This window comes from Phyllobates terribilis, unplaced genomic scaffold (assembly GCF_046119375.1).
Source record: "Phyllobates terribilis strain yellow unplaced genomic scaffold, ASM4611937v1 Scaffold_1__5_contigs__length_1240528914, whole genome shotgun sequence".
Classification (NCBI taxonomy): Eukaryota; Metazoa; Chordata; class Amphibia; order Anura; family Dendrobatidae; genus Phyllobates; species Phyllobates terribilis.
The window spans coordinates 1,086,097,420-1,086,115,482 of record NW_027362761.1 but is presented as its reverse complement, the minus strand read 5'-3'; the positions used below and the strand labels follow the sequence as shown (position 1 = coordinate 1,086,115,482).

General features: G+C 47.3%; 1 protein-coding gene across 7 annotated transcripts in view; it reads left to right on the top strand.

Annotated features, from left to right (window-relative positions):
• The window catches only part of LOC141160600 (translation factor GUF1, mitochondrial-like), a 63,493-nt gene extending 58,521 nt beyond the window's left edge, over positions 1–4,972 (top strand). For 5 of the 7 annotated variants that reach the window (XM_073645555.1, XM_073645557.1, XM_073645552.1 and 2 more), the window contains one exon: positions 2,356–2,859. In XM_073645555.1, the coding sequence (XP_073501656.1) occupies positions 2,356–2,493 (138 nt within the window). In that variant the 3' untranslated portion in view covers positions 2,494–2,859. Of the gene's footprint in view, positions 1–2,355; positions 2,860–3,551 lie in introns of those variants that run through there. The other 2 variants (XR_012250378.1, XR_012250414.1) reach the window with 2 other exon arrangements.
• Positions 4,973–18,063: the final 13,091 nt, after the last annotated feature.

The following is an 18,063-nucleotide window of genomic DNA, read 5'->3' as shown; positions in this document are numbered from 1 at the left end:
TTATATTCACCTGGGGGGCGGTCCGGTCCGATGGGCATCGCTAGTCTTGGTCTGGCGCCTCCCTTCTTGCAATACCGTCCTCCTTCTTGCTCTGTGTGAATGACCTGTTCCTATGTCATCCACACAGTCTCTCCGGCATCTTCTCTGTCCTAACGAGGGCAGACCAAAGTACTTCATGCGTCGGTAAAGGTCAAAGAGCCCCGCCGCATGTGCACTGCAGTAGCTTACTCTGCCCTCGCCAGGACAGAGAAGTACACCTGTGCAGGAGCGTGATACCGGGGAGACTGTGTGGATGACGTAGGAGATGCATCATTCACCCTAAGAAAAAAGGAGGACGGCATCACAAGAAGAAGGGAGGCATTGGACCAAGACGAGCGACACCCCTCGACCTGGACCACCCCCCCCCCCCCCCCCAAGGTAATAAAAACTCTACTTCTTGTCTTGCAGGATGGATCGGGGGCTTATACAGCAGTATAGAATGCTGTATATGAGGGCTGGAAGGTGGTGGCCTGGTGACTGGTTCCCTTTAATGTCCCATTAATATTTTAATCAAGGAGTAACATATTTATGACGCAATGTTCCAAGCAGAACACCACCATTATGTACATTGTGTAGAGGCCGGTACCAGATACTGGAGATCAGCTCCTATTCAAGAAGTGGCCAATAAACCCTGTACAAACCTGCGTCGTTCCATTCCATACATTGCTTAGATACAGCCGCTGTCGGAGCAGATAATCACCTACTCAGGGGTGTCAAACCCCCACCAATCGCTTATTAACTACGACAGATAGGTTAGAGATGTTAGTCCCGAACAACCCTCCCCCTTTTCAGCTTTTACTTAAAAGCAATTGCAAGAAGGGACCCACAATGGTAATATTAGTTGTAAGTAATTCTAGGATGATTTGTGATCATAACAGAACATGAGCACACGAGGCCTGCAAGATAACAAGATTTTAGTGAATGCTTTAGGAATAGTTCATGTGGCTGCGGTAAAATATAGAAGCAATATTGGATCCAGCTCACTGTAGGGGACATCTTGGAAGTGTTCGGAGCACGGAAACGTCACGTTGTGGCGTAACACAGTCATAAAATGAAGGTAATCCAGATCAACGTACCGTGAATAGGCTTTTATTCACAAAGTGCACAACAGAGGCAGGATCAGCAGTAGTTAGGAGAAATGTGAGAAACGCGTTTCAGGTGACAGCCCACCCTTATTGACTGGTGGTGGGCTGTCACCCGAAAACAGTTGACGCATTTCTCCTAGCTGTACTGCTGATCCTGTCCTCTGTTATGCACTTTGTGTGAATAAAAGCATTCACAGTTCGGTGAGCTGGATTACCTTCATATCATGCGGTAAAGTATACCTCTAAATGCAGTTAACAAATGTTCAGTCGAGATGGTTACCTCCATAATCGTGTAAAAAAAATCTGTTTTGTAATTATTAAAAATATTATAAGTGATACATTTGCTTTGAAGGGAACGTGACAGCAGACATGGACATCATGCATCATGTGCTGGCTGTATGATCTCAGCCAGGTATGTTTGACTTTCATACACCGCAGCGTTTTAGAGAAAAACAGTCTAAAAGCCTCCGGGGACCGAGACGCGCTATAAACTAGTCAAAAAGACCGGTCCCCGGCAACTTCTCCCGCCCTCTACCAGCGACTCACAGGTCCCTCCGTGTACGCGAGTGCAGGGAGAAGGGGCCGGGACCTTCCTGTCCGACTAGTCTTACATGCGACTTTTTCACCAGCGGCTTTTAAATTATTTTCCAAAACGTCACAGCATTTCCGAGTCATACAGTCAGTGCCTGATACTCGCTGCCCGACTCCCTTTAGGCCTCATTGACCCGTTCATGTTTAAACACGTATGTGTAAAAAGGTACCAGTGTCTTCAGTCTGTTTTTACCATTGGGGATTTTCATGGATGAATTAAGAAATAAATGACAAAGTTCCTCCTATACGTTGCAGTGTTATATACGGATAGCATACAGACGCTATCCATGTGTTTTTCATGAACCTAAAGACTTATATTCATCCGTGCTGCCATAAAATAACTTTGACAGGTGAAAAGCATCATAGAACACGTACCCAATATAGCCTATCCGTGAAAAAAACACACGTACGTGTAACATGGACGTCTGAATGAGGCTTAACAGTACTTAGTCTGTTATTTCCACTGTTATTGACTCTGCGTTTACTACATCTTATGGCAGGGGCACTCCACCAACCATGCAGAACCTCTCTGGTTTATTACTGATGCCCCTGACGTATTAAACCTTAGAATATTTTAAAATCTTCATATTCTAATCTTTTCGTAGAATATTGATATCTTGTATCGCTCGTATTTTGGCAGTATGGCGGCGATATCACAAGGAAGATGAAGCTGCTGAAAAGACAAGCTGAAGGCAAGAAAAAAATGAGGAAAATCGGCAATGTGGATGTGCCTAAAGATGCATTCATTAGTGTATTAAAGAGACGGTTGGACAAGTGACACCATGGAACTAACACTACCTCCTCAGCAGACTATGGATGTAGAAAAGCAGAAATGCAAGTCTGGTTGGGACAAAGATTTCCCAAGGTGCTGCAATACCTCAGGCTAGGAAACCTAATAAAACCTGATCTTTAAGGGGTTTTTGCTAATGTTGCAGAGCATAATAAATGCCAAGTACATTAATAAGGCTCTGTTCACATGTCCGTTTATCTTTTCATTTTAGAACCAACAAACCCCAGATGAATGGCATTAGCATCCTGTGCATTCCTGGTTCAAATGCAAGTGGGGGGGTCATTAATTTATAAGGGGGCCGTCTGGTTACCTGTAGTTTATTTTTAGAATGGTAGAGTTCTGCATTCCGGGCTATTTTTTTCAGTTCTAAAAATTATACAGTACACGGACCCCCGTATAAATCAATGGGGCCCCTCTACTTCTGTTTGAAACGAGATGTTAATTTAGTTTATCTGCAAGAAGTTTGTGTGTTCTCCCTGTGAGTTTCCTCCCACACTCCAAAGAGTGACAGGGGATCTAGATTGTGAGCCCCAGTGGGGACAGCGATGATTGTAACGCGCTGCAAAATATGATGGCGCTATATGCGCAAAGCATAATAAATCTGTTCCATTTGTCTGTTCTATATGGTATCGACAAACAAAAGATAAGCGGACATGTAACATTTCTGGGGGGAGGATTTGTAACTTTTGTCTTTTGTAGTGTAAATCTATGTAATGATACTGTTTTTTTTTCTGTATAAACAAAAGCAGTTCTCACATCAATATCAATAATCATATTGGCATTTTTTATGGGTTATTGAAAAGTTTATCATTTTCTTGGAATGGGTGGGGGTTGGGTAAGGATTGCACAAAACTACAACCCCTGGCAAAAATTATGGAATCACCGGGCTCAGAGGATGTTAATTCAATGTTTCATGTTGAAAAAAAGCAGATCACAGACATGGCGCAAAACTAAAGTCATTTCAAATGGCAACTTTAGGGCTTTAACAAACAGTGTAAGAGATCAAGATTAAAAATGTGGTACTCATTAAATGTAATTTTTTTCAGACCAAGCAGAGGGAAAAAAATATGGAGTCACTCAATTCTGAGGAAAAAATTATGGAATCACCTTGTAAATTTTAATTTCCAAAACTAACACCTGCATCAAATTAGATCTGCTCGTTAGTCTGCATCTAAAAGGGAGTGATCACACCTTGAGAGCTGTTGCACCAATTGGACTGACATGAATCATGGCTCCAACACGAGAGATGTCAATTGAAACAAAGGAGAGGATTATCAAACTTTTAAAAGAAGGTAAATCATCACGCAATGTTGCAAAAGATGATGGTTGTTCACAGTCAGCTGTGTCTAAAATCTGGACCAAATACAAACAACATGGGAAGGTTGTTAAAGGCAAACATACTGGTAGACCAAGGAAGACATCAAAGCGTCAAGACCGGAAACTTAATGCAATATGTCTCCAAAACAGGAAATGCACAACAAAACAAATGAGGAATGAATGGGAGGAAACTGGAGTCAATGTCTGTGACCGAACTGTAAGAAACCGCCTAAAGGAAATGGTATTTACATACAGAAAAGCTAAACATAAACCATCATTAACACCTAAACAGAAAAAAACAAGGTTACAATGGGCTAAGGAAAAGCAATCGTGGACTGTGGATGACTGGATGAAAGTCATATTCAGTGATAAATCGCGAATCTGCATTGGGCAGGGTGATGATGCTGGAACTTTTGTTTGGTGCCGTTCCAATGAGATTTATTAAGATGACTGCATGAAGAAAACATGCAAATTTCCACAGTCATTGATGATATGGGGCTGCATGTCAGGTAAAGGCACTGGGGAGATGGCTGTCACTACATCGTCAATAAATGCCCAAGTTTACATTGATATTTTGGACAGTTTTCTTATCCCATCAATTGAAAGAATGTTTCCTGCCATAGAGCAAAAACTGTGAAAACATTCCTTGAAAGAAGACACATAAGGTCAATGTCATGGCCTGCAAATACACTGCTCAAAAAAATAAAGGGAACACTCAAATAACACATCCTAGATCTGAATGAATGAAATATTCTCATTGAATACTTTGTTCTGTACAAAGTTGAATGTGCTGACAACAAAATCACACAAAAATCATCAATGGAAATCAAATTTATTAACCAATGGAGGCCTGGATTTGGAGTCAGACAGGACCTGGAAGGAGCCCATACATTCTAGTGTCTTCACTAATGAGCCAGCTAGAATGTATGGGCTGTAGTCAGGTCTTGGAAGGAGCCCATACATTCTGGAAGATAGCAGAATGTATGGGCTCCTGTCAGGTAAATACACTATGTGCAGAATTATTAGGCAAGTTGTATTTTAGAGGATTATTTTTATTATTGATCAACAACTATGTTCTCAATCAACCCAAAAGACTCATAAATATCCAAGCTTAATATTTTTGGAAGTTGGAGTGTTTTTTTTAGATTTGGCTATCTTAGGAGGATATCTGTTTGTGCAGGTAACTATTACTGTGCTGAATTATTAGGCAACTTAATAAAAACCAAATATAATCCCATCTCACTTGTTTATTTTCACCAGGTAAACCAATATCAGTGCACAAAATTTAGAAATAAACATTTCTGACATGCAAAAAACAAAGACCAAAAAAATTAGTGATCGATATAGGCACCTTTCTTTATGATGACACTCAACAGCCTTCCATCCATAAATTCTGTCAGTTGCTTGATCTATTTTCGATCAACATTGCGTGCAGCAGCCACCACAGCCTCCCAGACACTGTTCCGAGAGGTGTACTGTTTTCCCTCCCTGTAGATCTCACATTTTATGATGGACCACAGGTTCTCTATGGGGTTAAGATCAGGTGAACACGGGGGCCATGTCATTATTTTTTCTTCTTTTAGACCTTTACTGGACAGCCACGCTGTGGAGTAGTTGGATGCATGTGATGGAGCATTGTCCTGCATGAAAATCATGTTTTTCTTGAACGATACTGACTTCTTCCTGTATCACTGCTTGAAGAAGTTGTCTTCCAGAAACTGGCAGTAGGTCTGGCAGTTGAGCTTCACTCCATCCTCAACCCGAAAAGGTCCCACAAGTTCATCTTTGATGATACCAGCCCATACCAGTACCCCACCTCCACCTTGCTGGCTTCTGAGTCGGAGTGGAGCTCTCTGCCCTTTACTGATCCAGCCTCTGGCCCATCAAGAGTCACTCTCATTTCATCAGTCCATAAAACCTTGCAGCTCTGAAATATGGCAAAACTGGTGGCGAATGGTATCTTGGCAGCTTCAGGCTTGATTTTCCTCAATTCATGGGCAGTTATTTTGCGCCTTTTTTGGCTAACACGCTTCTTGCGACCCTGTTGGCTATTTTCCATGAAACGCTTGATTGTTCGGTGATCACGCTTCAAAAGTTTGGAAATTTCAAGACTGCTGCATCCCTCTGCAAGACATCTCACAATTTTGGACTTTTCAGAGCCCGTCAAATCTCTCTTCTGACCCATTTTGCCAAAGGAAAGGAAGTTGCCTAATAATTAAGCACACCTTATATAGGGTGTTGATGTCATTAGTCAACACCCCTCCTCATTACAGAGATGCACATCACCAGATTTACTTAATTGGTAGTTGGCTCTCAAGCCTATGCAGCTTGGAGTAGGACAACATGTATAAAAAGTATCGTGATCAAAATACTCATTTGCCTAATAATTCTGAACACAGTGTATTATGGGAGTCAGCAGAATGTATGGGCTCCTGTCAGGTATATAATATTAGAGATGAGCAAAATAATGGCCAGCTAAACAATAATAAACGGACCATAGTGCCAAGACATAAGTGTCAAGCGCTAGGTCCATATTGCCTACTCATATAATTAAATGCAAAAAAAGGAGGACAAAAGAGTAATATGGCAAAACAGACATCATTTTATTTCATACAAAAACTCCAAAGTGGTAAAAGTATTCAAAATCACAAAAGCAGGGGATAAGGTGCAAAGTGCCAGAAATCGGAGAATCCCTGGGGGAACAGGGCATAGAGGAATGTAAGCTCTTGGGTCTATAAATACCGAGGGGCAGGTATGGGTATATAAATAGATAAAAGGAATATAGATATGGGGCAACTGGGGGCATTTTTTGTTCCCTTGATGTAATATACAGCTCCCAATCAAAAATAAATAACTATCATATATAAAACACAAGTAGGATATAATGGTAGGAGCTGAAAACCGTGTTCAATTAAGAGCAACCATAATACTCCGTATAGACACAAGGGAAGTGTCCACACAGTGTCCCAGAAGACTGCCCTGGAAGTAAGCCTAATAACTCACCCAAGAGTCAAGAAGGAAGAAGAGCCCATGAGTCCCAGGGAGACCCCAGAGAGTGCTGGTGGTGAGGAATGCGCCCCGACGCGCGTTTTGCCGGTTTTTCTCAAGAGGTGCTGAGAAGAAGACAAGACCTGGAAGAAGCCCATACATTCTAGTGTCTTCACTAATGAGCCAGCTAGAATGTATGGGCTGTAGTCAGGACCTGGAAGGAGCCCATACATTCTGGAAGATAGCAGAATGCATGGGCTCCTCTCAGGCATATATTAGTGGAGGTAGGAGAATGTATGGGCTCCTGTCAAGAATATATTATTGGAGGCAGGAGAATGTATGGGCTCCTGTCAGGTATATATTATTGAAGGCAGGAGACTGTATGAGGTCCTTTCAGGTATATATTATTGGAGGCAGCAGAATCTATGGGCTCCTGTGGAGTATATATTTTTGAGGCAGCAGAATGTATGGGCTCCTGTGGAGTATATATTTTTGAGGAAGCAGAGTGTATGGGCTCCTGTCAGGTATATATTATTGGAGGCAGCACAATGTATGGGCTCCTGTGAGATATATACTATTGGAGGCAGCAGAATCTATGGGATCCTGTCAGGTATATATTATTGGAGGCAGGAGAATGTATGGGCTCCTGTGAGGTATATATTATTGGAGGCAGGAGAGCGTATGGGCTCCTGTCAGGTATATATTATTGGAGACAGGAGAGCGTATGGGCTCCTGTCAGGTATATATTATTGGAGGCAGGAGAATCTATGGGCTCCTGTCAGGTATATATTATTGGAGGCAGGAGAATCTATGGGCTCCTGTCAGGATATATTATTGGAGGCAGGAGATTGTATGGGGTCCTGTCAGGTATATATTATTAGAGGCAGTTGAATCTATGGGCTCCTGTCAGGTATATATTATTGGAGGCAGCAGAATGTACACTACAGCCAACCCAGCAGATGGAGACTCAATCAGGAGTGCGCCATCCTCTCCAGTCGTTCACCATGTGTCAGACTTGTACTCTGTTGTGCTGGTGCACGAGCTGGTCTAAAAAATGTGTGAAAGGACTCACAGAAATTGCTTCTGCCACTTACACTACTGCTGCTACTAATATTTTTACGTTGATAAATTGACGTGCCAGAGGTTGGAAGTGTAGAGCTGCAATGCACTCTGTGTGCCTCATTGCTGTCTTGGGAAAAACCTCTCTTAAGGTTGTGTCAAAACGTGTTTCGATACTCCAGCATTCGCGGATCCCTTTCCAGGGCGGGAAGCATGTGGAAAAACTTACTCTTCTAACATGGATCTAACAGAATTGCAAGCCAGTAGTCCGCAATATTTAGAATCATAACTATACGGGGATCATGTTGCAGATAGTGCAGCAAGAAGGCACTCATATCTTGGGCTCTTCCATGAGGTTCAAGCCCATGCTGTGTTGGTGGCAGGGTAATTCTGAAGCTTGTTTCCTCTGTCCCCTCCCACCAAACACGAACAGAGAGGGGATAATCACCTCTTCCTCTTCCATTTGTTCCTCGCCTCTTGCACCTTCACTAACAATTTGTCTGGTATCACCAACCCCCCTCAATCGCAATGAACCACCCTCCCTTGGCACCCTGAGATGTCCCCTGAGATGTCCCCCAGTGTATGAAGTTAGTAACAGAAGAAAGTATTTTAGTGTGGATGAGGCCTGTATAACATAGCAGATATGCTCTAAACTATTTCAAACTGACATGTCTTCTGCTGTATAACATTAGGAACAGAAGAAAGTATTTTTTTTACTGTGGATGAGGCCTGTATAACATGGAATATATGCTCCAAGATATTTCAAACTCAGATCTAGCCTGCTGTATCACGTTAGTCACAACAAAAAAATAGATTTTCTTTTACTCTGCATACAGCTGAATTTTACCACCACAAAAGGACTAGGTGGACTCTGGCTAGCAACAGAAAAAAAATATATATTTTTTTACTGTGCATACAACTGAATTTCACCCCCGAAAACTGAAAAGGTGGGCTACTATAGCTTGCACTATCACATTGGCAAATTATAAAAATATATTTTTGTGTTCTGCACTCAGCTCTGTATAACAGCTGAATTTCAATCTCACAAAATGAAAAGGTGTGCTAGGCTTTATTAAAGCCATGAAAATTAAATAAAAAGTTGAATAAAATGTAACACTAAAGCCATGTTCACACAACATGAAAACTGCATTTTTTTATGCAGGTGTCCGCACCATACAACAAAATAACAATCTTATTATTGTGTGTTTGCTGAGTTTCTTTTGAGTTTTCCCCCTTAAAAGATGGATTTTGGTAAGACCTTACCTGTAAAATCCTTTTCAGCGAAGGAAGGAAGGGAGACACAGATCCATTACTAGTGGGTAGGCGGAGCCCCACAGGATAGCTCACCTCAGATTAGAAAAAGTGATGACCGGCCCCTCCAGCTTAGGCTCCTCCTACTCCCATGTCCTTCAGCCCGTACACAAGCTAAGGAAGAGCAGACAACACCAGCGGAACAACACAACCCCTTCCGAAAATTCAGAAATGCAGAGAGAACAGGTTATGCATATAACAGAAAAAACACACAGTCCCAGGCACTACTCACTGGACCTGACAACTGCGATGAGCTGGCAATGCTGGAACAGAGCCCTAGCGCGCCGACCCCCGCCCAGATGACCGCCATCAGAGAGGAGTCGCGCCGCATCTAGAAAACAATAATGCACTTCTGCCATGGGAGGGTGCTGTGTCTCCCTTCCTTCGCTGAAAAGGATTTTACAGGTAAGGTCTTACCAAAATCCGTCTTTCAGCAGCAGAAGGGAAGGAAGGGAGACACAGATCCATTACTAGTGGGACGTCCCAAAGCAGTCCAGAACTCAAGGGTGGGAAACAGAGGCAGAATCGCCAACACCCCAACAACTTAGTCAAGCGCGCAACAAGCGCCAAAACAAGATAAAGAGATAACCTAAACCACTGCCGCCTGCAGGACCCTGCGTCCCAAGGCCGCATCGGCGGAAGCACTCACGTCCACTTTATAAAATGTAGTAAAAGTGTGAACGGAGCGCCAGGTAGCCGCCCGGCAGAGCTGCGCGGCCGAGGCCCCCTGCTGAAAAGCCCACGACGAACCAACAGCTCTCGTGGAATGAGCTCGAACCTTAACCGGACAAGGCTCGCCCTTGAGCCGGTACGCTTCCAGGATAGCCGAACGTATCCACCGAGCTATAGTGTCCTTGGAGGCCCGCTGACCACGCCGACGACCAGCAGGAATCACAAAAAAGAGAGTCCGACTTCAGAAACCCTTGCGTGATTGAAAGATAGAACTTCAAAGCCCGCAGAAAATCCAACGAGTGCAAGGCTCGCTCCTTTGGACTTTTCGGATTCGGACAGAGGGAGGGCAACACGATGTCCTGATTGACGTGGAAACGCGACACCACTTTAGGCAGAAAATCGCTACGGGTACGAAGCACCATGCGATCCGAGTGGAACTCCAAAAAAGGGGGCGAGCAAGACAGTGCCGCCAACTCAGAAACCCTTCTCAAAGAGGTGACCGCCACCAGGAAGGCCACCTTCCAAGAAAGTAAGTAAAGCGTAGCTGAATCCATAGGCTCAAACGGCCCATGCTGAAGAGCCTCCAAGACTAGATTGAGCCGCCAAGGAGCCACAAACGCCCTCCGAGGCAGAAACTGACGTGCAACCCCGCGAAAAAACGAGCGCACATCCCTGCGTGAGGCAATAGCCTTCCGAAAAAGCACGGATAGTGCAGATACCTGACCCCGCAAGGTACCAACCGCCAGACCCTTGGCCAAACCACATTGCAGAAAAGCCAATAAGTTGGGAATGGAAAAAACCCTCGGGTTCCTTGACGATCCAGAACACCATGAATAGAAGGCCTCCCAAGTTCTGTGATAAATCCTCTGGCCTCCCGCCAGGTGGCAATGACCTCGGCCGAAAACCCACGACGGGTCAAGATCTCGGTCTCAAGTGCCACGCCATCAAACGAAGCGACTTCAGGTCCGGATGACGACTGGGCCCTTGGGTTAACAGGTCCGGGCGAAAATGGCAGTGGAAACGGAGGCGCCGCCAGAAGAGACACCAGCGTTGAATACCACGCCCTCCGCGGCCAATCTGGCGCCACCAAAGTTGCCGGAATTCGTTCGAGTTTGATCCGCCGGATGACCAGAGGAAGCAAGGATACCGGCGGAAACACGTAGATCAGCTCGAACTGGTCCCATGGGGTCACTAGAGCATCTACTGCCACAGCTTTCGGGTCCCTGTACCTGGATATGAACATCGGAACCCTGGCGTTCAGCCTGGATGCCATCAAGTCCACCTGGAGAGTCCCCCAACGGGAGCACAGCAGTGCAAAAACATCCGGATGAAGACTCCATTCTCCGGGATCCACCTGCTCGCGACTGAGGAAGTCCGCCGTGATATTCAGCACTCCTGGGATGTGAATCGCGGAGATGGCTGGGACCCTGGACTCGGCCCATACCAGGATCCAAGAGACCTCCATCATGAGTCTGGAACTCCTCGGCCCGCCCTGATGGTTGATATATGCGACCGCTGTCACATTGTCCGTTTGAATCCGGACCGGCAGACCGCTCAAGGGGACCGTCCAATGTCGGAGGCAGAGAAATAATGCTCTCAACTCCAGGATGTTGATCGGCAGAGATGACTCCTCTGACGACCAGACCCCCTGAACCCAGAGATCGTTCCAAACCCCCCCAGCCAGTCAGGCTGGCATCGGTGGTAATGACCGACCACCATGGGAGGAGGAAGGATTTCCCCAGGGATAAAGCCTCCGGACGTAACCACCATCCAAGAGACTCTCGCACCCTGCGGGAGATACCGACACAGCGATCTAGCGAAGCCGGCGATCGGTCCCAACGGGTCAGAATAATATTTTGGAGACCCCGGGAATGAAATTGTGCAAACGGTACCGCTTCTATTGCTGCCACCATCAGACCCAGAAGGTGCATACACTTCCGAAGGGACATCGCCATCGCCGATCTCATATTCTGGACATGGTGACGAAGGTTCGCTTGTTTGTCCGGAGGCAGGGACACCACTGCTCGAACCGTGTCGAAAAGCATCCCCAAGAACAGGATTGACTGCGACGGCTCCAAAGACGACTTCTTCCAATTGACCAGCCACCCGAAGTCCTCCAGGTGCTGAAGGGAGAGATCGTGAGCCGTCACCGCCTCCTCCGCTGTGGATGACACAATTAACAGGTCGTCCAGGTGGGGGAGAATCGGAACTCCTTGCCTTCGAAGGAGCGCCATGAGCGGCGCCAGAATTTTTGTAAAAACCCTGGGCGCCGAGGCCAACCCGAATGGTAGGGCCACAAACTGGTAATGGGCCGGACCTATGGCGAAACGCAGGAAGCGCTGGAGAGCCCTGCCGATAGGGACATGCAAATAGGCGTCGCGGATGTCGATCGACACCAAGAAATCGTACTGCGACAGGGCCGCCACGACAGAGCGAAGAGACTCCATACGGAATTTCCGGGTCCAGACATGAACATTCAATTCTTTGAGGTCCAGAATGGGGCGAAACTTGTCCTCTTTTTTGGGGACAAAAAGGTTGGAGTAAAACCCCCTTCCCCGGTCCTCCGGCGTAACCGGAACCACCACACCCTGCTGCAGAAGAGAGTCGACCTCCCGCAGCAGTGCGGCAGCCAGCTTGGGCTCGGACGGGATGCGTGACTGACGAAATCTGTCCGGGGGTCGAGAATGAAACTATGAAATAGCCTGCCGACATAACCCGCGTCACCCAGGCGTCCGATACGCTGGACGCCCAAATTGACCCGAATTGAAGCAGACGACCTCCCACCCGAGAGCCCTCGAGGGGGTTCCTGGCATCAGTCCGCCTTAGCGGGCATTTTATCAACCTCCCGTTTGTCCTGACGGAAATGTTGTTTCCAGGGTGTACGGGATTTCTGGGTGGTCTTCTTTCCGGAAGACGAGGGACGACCCGATCTCCAAGAGGGCTGACCGAACCGTACCCTGGGCCAAAAGGACCGACGACCACTACCGGCACTTGACTTGCCAGACGTAGAAGCCGCTGCTTTCAGCTGCGGCAAAGGCGAATCCTTGGCCTTGGCCTTAGCAATCAGCTCCGTGAGGTCTGAACCAAAAAGCTGACCGCCCTTGTACGCCAGACTCAGCAAACCTTGTTTGGATACCGCGTCTCCAGTCCACTGTTTAAGCCACAGTGCTCTCCTGACTGAGACGGCCGAGGATTGAGCCCTGGACAAAACCGAAGTAGCATCCAGCACTGCGTCCCTGCCATATCGGGCCACCTCTTCCAATAGCTGGAAGAGCCTTTCCACCTCAGACAGAGGAGTCCCATCTTGCCACGCCATCCGCAGCTGATCCAACCACCGCAGAGAAACCTCACTAGCCCACATGGCCCCCAAGGCCGCTCGGAATCCATGACCCGCGGCCTCGTAGATGGACTTCGCCGCTAACTCCGTCCTTCTATCCAGTGGGTCCTGTAGACTCGCCTTCCCTTTAACAGGAAGCAAAGAGGATTTGCTCAGCTGAGACAATGGCACGTCCACTTCAGGAGAGGGGACCCAATTAGCGATCGTCTCCGTGGAGCAGGGATACAGGGCATCAAAAAACCGCATCCCCTGGAAGCGTTTATCCGGACACAGGCGTTCTTTCTCCACCGCCTCGTTAAGTTCATCGTGCGCCGGCAGCGTCGAACGAGCCCAACGCGACTCCTGATACTGCCGGGCCAACTTGCCAGGGCGCCTCGTCACCTCTTCAGACAGCTGTAACGCTTCTCGCATAGCCCCAATAAAAGCGTCCACGCGGCCCGAAAGCGAAGCAGAGCGACCCTGCCGATCCTCTTCATCAGAATCGGAGATCTCACCAGCAGAGTATGTCGGTGATTCCAAAGCCTCTGACGCACTGCGCGGAGGAGACAGCGCCACCACAGGCCTGTGGCGCTTCTTGCCTCGTTACGTCGGTTGGGACTTAGCTGATACCCAATGACCCAGGAGGTCAGACAGACTGTCAATGGAGCGAGTGAGCGCTTCCACTTTAACATCACTGAGACCCCCGACCAGTGTCGAACCTGACGCCGTTGAAGACCCCGGCGTATCAGATACGCGTGACCGATCCTGAAGCGGACCGGGAGAGAGGTCCGTGCCCCCTGGTCCCTGATCCGACATGCCCCCACACAGTTGCGAGCGTCGTGGTTAAGGCGGTAACAACCCCTTACAATGGGTACGGGAACCGAGGATGTGTGATTCTGCTACCACAGCCTGTTCCTACACACAAAACCCCCAAACACTGAAGGGTTAAAGCTCCTCCTTAAAGGGAGAAGAGCTACCCCAGCTGCCTGCAGAGCAAAAGTTAACCTAACAGACTAGGGTCCAGAAAGGGTTAACTGCCCTGGTGAGGCCAGACCCCTCAGAAGGGGTTAATGCTGCTGACCACGCAATACGCCTTTGCCTTAGAAGGATAGCGGTGTGCGAGTCCCTCAGCGGGGAAGTAGCAGCGCTGTATATAGCACACCCTGTCTGCCTTAAGAGGCCAGCAGTAAGGTGCTCTGCGCTGCAATAGTGTGAGAAAGGAATCTTCTGCCTTAAAAACAGAAGTGACTCACCAGCTGGCCGGGGTGACTGCTCTTCCTTACACAGTGCTCGGTGTCTGGTGTAGAGAGCGGGGAGCAGGGAGCAGGAGGTAGCACGAGGGAATGGCCGGAAGAAGAAGAGGGGGCTGGGACAGCTCCAGCGCGCGCTTTCCTGGCACTTCCTGTCTGAGCTATGATGACAGGCAGCAGAGAGACGCGAAGCCATGCCCCCCGCCGCCGCTACCAACGGAGCCCGCGCTCCTCCGTCCCTGCTCCCCTGCCGATAACACAAACACCTGCAGCGGAGATATCCTCCTGCAGGGACAAAACAAGCAGTCATCATTCGAAAACAGTAACAGCGGCTGCCACAGCAGCCGCTGAAGCTCACAGAGAGCACTTACCCAGCTGAGCGCCACAGGGACCCCCAGGGATTTGTGGCGCCGTGGCCCTTTGCTCCCCCACGGCGGAGCGCGCAGGGACCCCACAGAAGCGGTGTGCGTCTCTGCCAGGGAGCGCCCTGTATCCCCCGGGGCCGGCAGGCTTCTGCGGGGACCTCCTTAGGGGGTACACAGATCTGCCAGGGGAGGGTCAGGGGTCCCAGCAGCGCCGAGACCCCCTGAGACCTCTAGACCACGGGGGTCCAGGTCTCCGGAGTAAAATAAAAAATTCTTCTGAGGAGCTGCAAAGGCAGCGACTATCCTCTGCGACCTCAAATTTTAGACTGAAGGACATGGGAGTAGGAGGAGCCTAAGCTGGAGGGGCCGGTCGTCACTTTTTCTAATCTGAGGTGAACTATCCTGTGGGGCTCCGCCTACCCACTAGTAATGGATCTATGTCTCCCTTCCTTCCCTTCTGCTGCTGAAATGTGTTTTGGTGAAGCTGTGAATCTACATTTTTAATACTACAGAAAAACTTAGATTTTTGAGCTTAAAAATGTTTTTTTTTACAGGCTCCACATAGGCTTATATATAAAAGAAAATGCATGAAATCCGCACAGTTCAGCAGCGTCTTTAGACTCACTGCAGGAGTTGATTTCATTAAATCACATCCACTGTACTTGGACATTTAGGCCGTGTTCAGATGTAGCATAAGTGCTGTGTTTTTTTCAGCTGCTTTTTTGGAACAGTCATTCTGCAGCATTTAAATGGCCAAGAAAAGTGGATGTGATTTCATGAAAACTGCTCTGTGGTCTAAAGACGCTGCTGATCTGTACGGTTATGTTTTATTTTACGTCTAGAGGCTTCTATGTGGAGCCTAAAAAGAGAGAAAATGCATTTAAAAAGACTGCAGTTACCTTAAGTGCAGAATCAAAGCTATTCTGTATTATCAAAAAAAATTAACAATGCGGCTTCACATCTGCACCAAAAAACATCAAATAAGGGGGAAAATGCATACAAAAATACAGCAAATATGCAATAATCAGAGAAGATTGTTATTGTGTAGTTTGGTGTGGACATCTGCAGAAAACAAAAAAAAATACAGTATTTATTCAACATGTGAACACGGCCAGATGTCAAATAGTGAAGCTACATAAAGATGAGAAAGTTGAATGGACAGAAAATAAATCCATAGATCCCAACTGAAAGAAGCACGACGCATAGATGACATCATGCCAGCCTTGGCCAATCAAAAGTCACGTCGGATGAGGTAAGGTTAGTAGTGATGCATGAGCATGTTCTCTTAACCCTCGCACAGAGCACGCTCAGGTGCTGCCCGAGTATATTCGGCATCTATGCTCGAGCCGCCGCGGCTGCATGTGTCATGGCTGTTAAGACAGCTGTGACACATGCAGGGATTGCATGTTTGTTAGGCAATCCCTGCATGTGTCACAGCAGTCTAACAGCCCCAGCGGCTCGAGCATAGATAACGAGCGCGCCGAAAATACTCGGGCAGTACAGTATAAACTAGCTACTGTGAGCGGAATACACTCTCTTCTATGCCTTCCGAACTCCAAATTAATAAAATTTGTTTTACGAGCGCTCGGGAAATCAATACAGCACAGCCTTGTATGATGTACTAGAAAATACTTCTGCTTTATTAGCACATGTGGCACTTTAAATAGGGTCAGAGACAAAGGAATAGTTCCCTCTGACTTATGAACCAATAGTAGCCTTAGGGGAGTGAATAGTAATGTGAAACCTCACTGCCCATCAGTGTTACCTGATGACCATTACATAAGAGTGAAAACAAAATGAATACCACAGACAAACAAGATGGATTCTTTTCTCTCACACTACTGGAATCTGTTCTACACCCGGGTCGCGAGCATCTTTATTGGTATATGGTCTCCCATGCTGGTATATGCTGCCCCCCTCCTGGTATTTGTGCGGCCTCCATCATCCTATACTGGGATGCATGGCACCCCTCATCCCCATTGCTGATATGCGTGGCACCCCTCATCCCCATTGCTGGTATGCGTGGCACCCCTCACCCCCCAATCCTGGTATGCGTGGCCCCCCTCATCCCTACTCTGGTATGTATGGCGCCCCTCATCCCCCAATCTTGGTTTGTATGGCGTCCCTCACCCCCCAATCCTGGTATGCATGGGGCCCCTCATCCCCCAATCCCTGGTATGCATGGTACCCCTCATCCCCCAATCCCTTGTATGCATAGTACCCCTCATCCCCCAATCCCTTGTATGCATGGTACCCCTCATCCCCAATCCTGGTATGCATGGTACCCCTCATTCCCAATCCTGGTATGCGTGGCACCCCTCATCCCCCAATCCCGGTATGCATGGGGCCCCTCAACCCCCAATCCCGGTATGCATAGGGCCCCTCAACCCCGGTATGCATAGGGCCCCTCAACCCCCAATCCCGGTATGCATGGGGCCCCTCAACCCCCAATCCCGGTATGCATGGGGCCCCTCATCCCCCAATCCTGGTATGCATGGGGCCCCTCATCCCCCAATCCTGGTATGTGTGGCCCCCCTCATCCCTTTCACGCTGCACACACATACAAAAAAATAAACACTTAGGCTATGTGCCCACAATGCAGAAATGCTCAGGATTTTTTCCTGAGCGTTTCTGCATCTCCTTGGCAGAAAAAAAACTCATGCGGATTGTACATGCGTTTTCCTGCCAGGGACATGCGGATGTGAAGCGTTCTTCACTTGCATTTCCGCTTGCGGGTTGACAAGCGCTTTCCAAGCAATTTTAGCATCACTTGGAAAGTGCTTGACAACTTGGTCACACTATATAAATCCATGCAACCGGCATGGATTTATATACTGTGACCGTAGAGAATATAAAAAAAAATAAATATATACTTACCCTCTGATGGCCTGCTTTCCCTCCGTTCTCCCTTTTGTTTCAAAAGTGGGTTACCTTTTACATGGTTTACACAGGTGCATCATGGACTTTTCCTGCCCTATGAGTAAAATGAAAGGCTAAAATACAATGTGGAAACTTAATCAGAGAAATGTTTGATTTACATTCAGAACAAGTTTAAAAGAAACAAATATCCATTACCACAGAAATCTCAAACGTTTAATTTATTATAAATGACATTAACATTATGTATAGAAATAATTCTAATTTAATAAAAGTGCATTTATGGGAGGATTGTGGGTAAGGTCTTTGGCTTAGCTTCCGACCCCTCGGCCTGCCTCCGGTGTCTGATGTTTCAGCGTCCTGGAACTGCGATCATGATGCCTGCTTTGGATAGCAAATCAAT